The 7,979-nt window shown below is 57.6% G+C and overlaps 1 protein-coding gene across 1 annotated transcript in view; it reads right to left on the bottom strand.

Moving 5' to 3' along the window:
* PRDM15 (PR/SET domain 15) overlaps positions 1-7,841 on the bottom strand; it is a 55,666-nt gene extending 47,825 nt beyond the window's left edge. The window contains exons 1-4 of the mRNA XM_023538198.1: positions 6,927-7,841; positions 3,802-3,847; positions 3,156-3,249; positions 1,753-1,906 (exon numbers count right to left, since the gene is read on the bottom strand). Of these exons, the coding sequence (XP_023393966.1) occupies positions 1,753-1,906; positions 3,156-3,249; positions 3,802-3,847; positions 6,927-6,944 (312 nt within the window). The 5' untranslated portion in view covers positions 6,945-7,841. The remainder of the gene's footprint in view (positions 1-1,752; positions 1,907-3,155; positions 3,250-3,801; positions 3,848-6,926) is intronic.
* Between the last annotated feature and the right edge of the window lie 138 nt (positions 7,842-7,979).

The following is a 7,979-nucleotide window of genomic DNA, read 5'->3' as shown; positions in this document are numbered from 1 at the left end:
GAAGCACACGGGGTGCCCGTCCTTCTGGAATACCTGGGGGGCACGCCCGCCGCGGGGCCAGGAGGGGCTGGTTACCGCAGGTCTGCGTGTCAGCGCGCGGGGGCGGGGCGGGGGTGTGCTGAGCGGCCGGCCCAGACGGTGCCACATCGGGCGCCGAATCCCGCTCCACCCAGGGCTGGGGGGACCTGGCAGTGGTCAGAAGGGTCTCGGATGGGTCAGGCTGGTCACAGCCGAAGGTAAGCGGCAGACACATCAGGACCCGGTGGGATCTGGGACACCTGTGCTCTACACCTGGCGCAGGTGGGCATCGGGACACCTGAGCTCTTCTCCTGTCTCTGTTCCAAGTGTGGTCAGGGACTTTAGCAAGTTTCCGGTCTCTGTGCGGTCCGCCCTCATCGGCAACACGGTGCTAGTGGTTATGAATTAAATGCAGGTAGGGGGCGGGGGCGGGGGCGGAAACATCTTGAAGTTCAAAGTAACCACACAAGTGCAGGGGGTTCCGTTCGCTGATGCAGTCAGTACCTCCTCGCTGCAGGAAGAAGTCTTCTCCCGCCCCGAGCTTTTCCCACAGGGCTCCCCGCTGCTATGCCGGAGGCCTCCTCTGAGGACGGAGCCCTCGGGAGCTGGGGGAGAGGGCAGGGGGGCCACCAGATGTCTGATGACCCTCAGCTGGTGGTGGCGGTGTGCTCCCAGTGGGCCTCTGCGCCCCATTCTGGGGGGGCATTAAGGGGCATGAGGCTGTCCCGGGCACACAGGTGCTCAGTGCTGAGCCTGTGCTGAAAACAACTCAGGCTGGATGCAGACCTTCAGAACTGAGTCACTGGAAGAACCCGAGATGGACCCAAAGCCCTGGGTCTCAGCCCACAGTGACCGAGCCCACGTGTGGCCTGCGCCCCGTGAAGGACGGCAGCCGATCGCCTTTCTGGGACGCGGCGTCGGGCCCCTTTATCCTGCTCCTTCGCATCAGACGGCCTTCCTCCCTCACTTTTCCCTTTCCCTGTAAACAAATCAGTGTCTTTCCTGCTCCCCACGTGGCGGAAACCTGCTCTGTAAGCTCGATTTCCCAAGGGCTGCCAAAACCCTGAGCTCACGCCTTCCAGCTCTGTCCTGAACGTGGGTCTGTCAGGGTCTCTAAGAAAAGTGCACCTTTGTGCTGACTGCGGCCGACCAGCCCCTGATCCTCGTGTCTGTTTCACGGTGCTTCTGAAGGCTTGCTCGGGGACAGACCATGAACAACGCCCGAGTCCCTGGCCTTCTAGGGCTCCCATGGGTCTTACTAAGCCCTCCCTATAACTTACAGCTACGTGGTCTTTCTCAAGTTCACGTAAAAACTGTCCTTTCCCAGTCTGCTGTGCTCTTTAAAGCTGCCAAACTTGGTACTGGTGTCTCGTTACTGCCCAAACAAAACACCTTCCTTTGAAGGAGGCTTGCAAAGGACCACTCACTCTGCACAGGTGACCGGAGCTATACCGACACGTTCCCGCCCAAAACGACCCAACTGCCCACCTCCTACAGCCTGCGACAGCAACCTGGCTCACGACGGAAGTCAGGGTGGCGTCTTGAATGCCTCTTAGATTTTGCAAAGCTGTAAATTACTAACTACTAACTTTGATGCTCTTGTGGTATAAAAAACGAACTAAAAAAAAAAAATGAACATCCTCTTGGAAATTAAGCAGAACTCCAATACCTAGAGCTGCTTCCAAGCCCGCGGACCAGCAGCACTCGCAAGGGCTCCGCGGGCACAGCCTTTACCTTCAGCGGAAACGCAGATTCCTTCTCCCACTTGGCGACTCTCCTCGACTCAAAGGGGCCAAACTGCGTCCGCTTGACGAGCTGGGTCACGGCGAACACACCCTCAGCTCCGTCCTCCACGCGTCTGATCTCCAAGCTGGAGGGAAGGGACGACCTAGAAATGGACGAAACAAGAGACTCGCACCGGAGGACAGGAGGTCACAGCGAGCGGGGAGCCGGGCCCCACCGCCACCCAGAGATGGGGCTGACAGCTCCCCCGCTAGGCACACAGTCCCTGGGAGCGGGGGCGCTGCGGAGAGCTCTGAGACCAGGTGCCACGCAGGAAGTTCCACGGGAAGAAAGAGCCACAGCATCCCAGGAGCGGGCCTGCAGCTAGGCTGGCCTGGCCAGTTTCGGGGCGGATGAGGCCCTTTTAGGTAAACTAGGAGCATGGCGGGATGGGGCGCTGGAGGAGGGGTACGTGGCTGGGACCCCAGGGTGAGCCAAGGCGTCGGCAGGGTCCCAGTCCCGGAGGCTCCCACGCCAGGGCTGATGGTGCCAGTGGAGTGCCGTGGGCCACAGGAAGCCGCTGCAGGTTCGAGGGAGAGCCCCTCAGACCTCTGCTTTAGGCAAAAATATTAATCTCTGTTTCGAGAAGGTTACGGTCAGAAAAGATAAGTAAATCACGGGGCTGGGAAACCAGCTGGGAGGCTTCTAGAAGCAGCACCGGTAAGATCATTTTAGGGTCTCCACGTGCCGGGTGCTCAGTCACACGTGACGATCGCAACGACGTTTCGGGGCCCTGCGGACGAGGCAGCCGAGCTGCAGGGGAAAGAGCGCCTCCTCCAGGCTCAAACGACTCCTGTGTCTGCCCCGGCTGGGGCCCAGCCACTCAGCCTTTGCCAGCCCACCAGGTGACACGGCCTTCACGGGGACACATGACATGGCAGAGCCACCGAGCCTCCTCGCCAGACCTGTGGGTGCTGTTCCAGAGCTGCCATGGCTTTTTCTTGTTACCTGCGCTCCCTGCTGCCCCCTACCGCGGCCACCTGGCCCAGAGCGGGCATCTGCCGGACGGCAGGCCCAGATTCGGGCCCCGGGGAAAACACAGAGCACAGCAACGAGCTGGCCGTCGCTCCTCAACTGGAAGCCCCCCCAGCCCATCGGCTGTCCCCGGGCCACGCCGGTCTCGGCCTGGCTCCTGAGAGCCACGAACCGGACACGGTACGTTCACTCTGAAGCCCCGAAGCACGTCTTGGCTCCGGCGACAGGCTCTCGGTTCTCGGGGCGGACACATGGACAGCCCTGGAGGCTGAGGACCCCCTCTTGCCGTCCCCTCCCCTTTTGTGCAGGCCACAAGCTCTCGCAGACTCGCAGACAGCTGTAAGGCAGGGCTGTAAAAACACCTGGGGGCGGCCGCTCACCGTGCCCTGCTCAACACGAAGGAGTCTCTGACCGTGACCACGGGGCCCAGCTCCGGACACTCAGAGTCGTGGTACTGGCTGCAGTCTTCACACCCTGCGAACAGACATCCCAGAGTCAGAGCGGACGGTGGGGGGCGGGGGGGGTATCCAAAGGGTGTCACGAGGCTCCCTGCCGGATGGGACTGCCCAGCAACGCTCCCCACAAATATAAAACAGTGCAAACCCAGGACGTGCCCCCAAGAAACACATCCAGCTCCACGCACATTTCAAAGCATGCAGAGTCACCCCAGGGTGACAAAGAACGAGATCTTCCCGAGGAAAGGTGATAAACGAAAATTCACCCATTTCGCCTGTTTACCATAAATCTGACGTATCGTAAAGCTCTGAGCCCTTGATTACTTTTCTGAATCAACTGCCACCCCATTCCAAATGGCCTTTGCTGGGAGCTGAGGAAGATGAGCCTTTTAAAACCACATTCCCGCAGCACACTGCTCAAGTAACGAATTGTGCTCTTCAAAGCAAGTAAAATCATTCCAATGTACAAAGAAAGAGCTCTCCCCAACATAAGCACGAAACGTGGACGTGGCTTCGCCCAGGCAGCAAGCGTCACACCGTCCGCGTTGGGGGACGGGCACGGGCCACTTACAGATGAACATGATCTCCTCGCTCCCATCTTCGGCCATCTCCGACACCTGTCACACACGAGAGAGCATCGTTAACGAGGCGCTTTCTGCCAACGCAACTGTTAAAGACAGTTCCTGCCACAGGCCTCCTCGGCCTCTGCGTCAAGACGAGCAGTCAGGTCCCTTTACTGTGGGATGGGCGGAGGGCTTTGAAATCTCTTCTCACCTAAAATAATGTTGTTTTTTAATAAAAAGCAAGGGGTCTGAATGGCCTCTAGATCAGGACGTCTTCACGAAGTCGGACTTTCGTTTTTGTATGTTAGCCAGAGGTTTCCGTTTGTCAAACGAACGTGGTACCGTGCTTAAAAAGCCAGTTTCCACACTGCCACTTGTTTCTCCCTGTCCCCCCTCCCTGGACTGTGACTCCTCCGGGGCAGCCACGTCTGGCGCTGCTAAGGGCGCCGACTCGCGTGGCGCTCAGTTCCCGCAGGCCTGGGGCGGCCGTGGCGTCACGGATGAGCGCTCTCCCCCTCCCCACAAGCCTGGCAGGTTGTCACGTCTACCGCCTAGTCACCCTCCACAGTGGGCAGCTGAGCTTGCGCCCCCCAACATACTTGTGGGGTGATCGGGGCGTGCTGATTCTGGGGCCTCAGATTCCTGACCTATGAAATGCAATAAAAACGGCCCCCTCGTACAGTTCTGAGGGGGGCCCCAAGAAAGAGCACCGCACCCCACAGGCACCACTAACTAGCTGTCCCGCCTCTCCCCCGCGCCCCCGCGGCCAGCCAGGCCAAGCGCCTCCCGTCCCAGCCCTCCGAGGGCACTGCTGGTCCTTCCCGAAGGGCGACTCCACAGCCCGCTCGTCTCCCCGGGGCTGGAAGCACGAAGCGCAGACGCTGCGCGGCCCACGTGAAAACTCGACTTGCCGAGCACGCGCTTTCATCAGCAGAGAACAGCGCCAGACCTCGCTGTGGCCGGGGGTCAGCTGCGAGGACACCAGGCAGGCAGGGGGGACTGCCAAGTGGCCTCCACGTGCCTGGACGAATAACCGGCATACTGCTCCCCGCAGCCTCGACCACCTCCGTTGGCCACGGCCCACCCGCTCCTGCCTGGGAGGCCAAAGGCCTCCGGATGGCCCTTCCCGCTCTGCCCTGGCCGGCCCGCCCGTTTGCCACACTGCAGAGGGTTTCTCCTACAGCGCCCCAGTCACGTCACTTGCCAGCCTGAAACTCAACGGGGTCGCCCCGTCCGCTGACACCCACTCACGCTTCTAGTCTTCACTGAATCGACACTTCTTTGGGGAGGGTTTTCTGATCTACCTGTCAATTAGGGCCCTTGCAACGCTTCCTGAAGACATTCTGCAATTTTCCTTTCTGCAGCTTTCACCGTCGTGATCGTCAGCCTGTGTGTTATTTACCGAGTGTCCCTCTCCCCGCCGGACCCGGAGAGCCGAGAGGACAGAGCTGTCGGCACGGGCTCGGCGCCTGCACGGCCCTTGCACAGGGTGCAGTGATTGTCGAAAGCAGACTTGGCCACGTCTCATGTCCCCCGACTCTTATTTACTTTGTGCATAATGTTCCACATACAGCAAGTCCTGGTATCTTTCGACCCGACTCCCTCTGTATCTCTGGATAATGAAGTCGACTAAAAAGTTCCGAGTCGTTCATTTGTACGATTTATGCCAAACAGTTAAAAAGTTTGGTTAGATTAGCAGCGAGACTTGGAAGAAAAATTTTACATATTCTAAGCAAAAAATGGTCTCAAGTGCTTATGTCACTCTCTCAACACCTACAGAGCACCTGCTGGGTACCACCCCTGGCCCAGGACACCAGCCAGCCCCGTCCTGTCCCCACGCAGGCCGGGCCTGGGGCTGGGGTCCTTCCTCTCCTTCGCGGCCTCCTGGGGGGAGGGGGCGGTGGCACTGGCCCGTCCTCGCTTTCACAGGGCCCCTGCCTGCTCTCCCTGGACACTAAAGGTTTCCAGTTACACGTACTTGAAAGAAAGGTTAAAGAGAAGATCTAGGCAGGTCAAGGAGTCTTGCAAACTGCTAATGCTGTGACAGCAAGGGCAGCTTCTCCGGAAAGTTCTGGCACCCTCGAGAACACTTCGGCAGGTCGAACAAGACAACATCCCTCTTGCCCAGGCATTCCCAGGACACCCACCACCGCCAGGCTATGCTGAAGGGCCGGGAGGCAGGACAAGGACGAGCCCCCTCAGGCCCTTCCACAAACCGCTGCGGGATGAGGGGCAGTCCGGGGCATGCCGGCAGGACCCAGACTTGGCCAGACAAGCATGTCCTCGTCTTCCGCTTCTGGGAAGAGGTAGGCGAACGCTTCAGCCACCCCGGAAAACCCATGCATTCAACAAAAGTGGAAAGATCTAGAACAACAGGCACTGACTCCCCTGGCAGGCAGGCGGGCCCCACCGCCTCCAATCGCAGCTGTGCATGGGTTGGGGGGGAGGGGAGGGGCGAGGGCCAAGCCCACGCCATCCCTCCAGCCATCCCTCCCCGATGGCCCAGCCCACAGGCGAGGCGATAAGGGAACCAGGTTCCTGTCTACACCGCGAACACTCAGCATCCAGACCTGCGAAGCAGAAGACGCCACCCTCGGCTCGGAAAGCCCAGAAACCTCATCCGACTATCTCGAGGTCTCCACGAATTTTCTATAAAAAGTGTTTTCACAACACCAGCCACTCGGAGCTCTCCAGCCTGCCGCGCATCGAGACCGGCTCACTCAGCCCCCAGGAAAACGGGTAAGTGGAGAGAGAGACGCGGGCCACCTGCCTGCAGAACGTGCACAGAACCTTCTGTGAGGAGCCTATGTAATTTGAATGTGACTGCTCTAACCCCCCACGGAGGCGGAGTCACATTGTCTTTGTGACCGGCTATTCCACTGAGCACAACGTGCTCCAGGTTCCCTCATGCTGCAGGTCAGAACGTCCTTCCTTCTTGAGGCTGAGTGACATTCCGCTGTGTGGACGTTCCGCGTTGTTTATCTGTTCACCTGTCCACGGACACCTGGGTCGTTTCCGTCTCTCGGCTGTTGGGAATGATGCTGCTCTGCACGTGGGCGTGCAAACACCTCTTTAAAACTCTGCTCCCCATCTCTGGGCACACGCTGGATCACATGGTAATTCTACGTCTAACCTTTTGAGGAACCTCCATACTGTTTTTCAGGCAGTGGCACCATTAACATTCTCGCCAACACTGCAAGAGCACCAATTTCTTCACATGGTCGCCAATATGTGTTATTTCTTCTTTTTTACAGTAGCCATCTTGATGGCTGTGACATGGTAAAAGATTGTTTTTTAATGTGATCTGCAAAGGCTGGGATTAAGAAGTAGTAGTCAAGCTTGGAAACACTGGAAAATGAAAACTTCACAATTTTAAAACACAGGTGGCTAAAAATAACTCCAAGGAAAATGCGTTTTCAGGGAGATGGTTGATGTAAGTGTGAAACGAAGCTTACCTCGTTTGTTAACCTGCCTGGGGCTGCCCTGGCTGTCCCCTGCCCACTTGCGTGGAGGGGGCAGATGAAGGGGCAGTGAGGGCTGATGTCCTGGGCATCTACTGCTGCCCTGGATGACTTTCCAGAGCCTTTTTGGTGTCCAAAGCAGCACTCTCTAAGAGAAATGCCAGGTGAGCCGCACACGTATTATTTTTTTGGCTGTTGTTTTAAGTTTTGAAATACTAGAGATTCACAGGAAATTTCAAAAATAGCACAGAGAGATCCCATGCATTCTTCACTCAGTTTTCCCCAAGGCTTACATCTTACATAAGTATGCATAATTTCAAAACTCTTATGTAACTACAGCACACTATCAAAACCAGGAAACGGACCTTGGAACGCGCACGCGTGTAGTTCTATGTCATCGTATCACAGGTGTGGAGTCATGCAAGTACCACTGTGACCAAGATTCAGGGCTGGTCCATCCCTGAGGAGAGCATGCTCATGTGTTCCCTTTAGTCGCCCCCCATACACCCCACCGTCTCTATAATGCCGTCATTTCAAGAATGGCACGTAAATGGAAACACACAGAATGTGACCTCTGGAGACGGGCTTTTTTCCCCACTCGGCAGAACGTGCCTGAGATCCGTTCAGGTTGCTGCACGCATCATGGTTCACTCCTCTTCAACGCTGTATAATACTCCACAGCACAAGTGTATTATAGTTGGCTGAGCCATTCACCCCCTGAAGAC

The sequence above is a fragment of the Pteropus vampyrus genome, unplaced genomic scaffold (genome assembly GCF_000151845.1).
Source record: "Pteropus vampyrus isolate Shadow unplaced genomic scaffold, Pvam_2.0 Scaffold214, whole genome shotgun sequence".
NCBI classification, from domain to species: Eukaryota; Metazoa; Chordata; class Mammalia; order Chiroptera; family Pteropodidae; genus Pteropus; species Pteropus vampyrus.
This window is presented reverse-complemented; position numbering and strand designations above follow the sequence as displayed.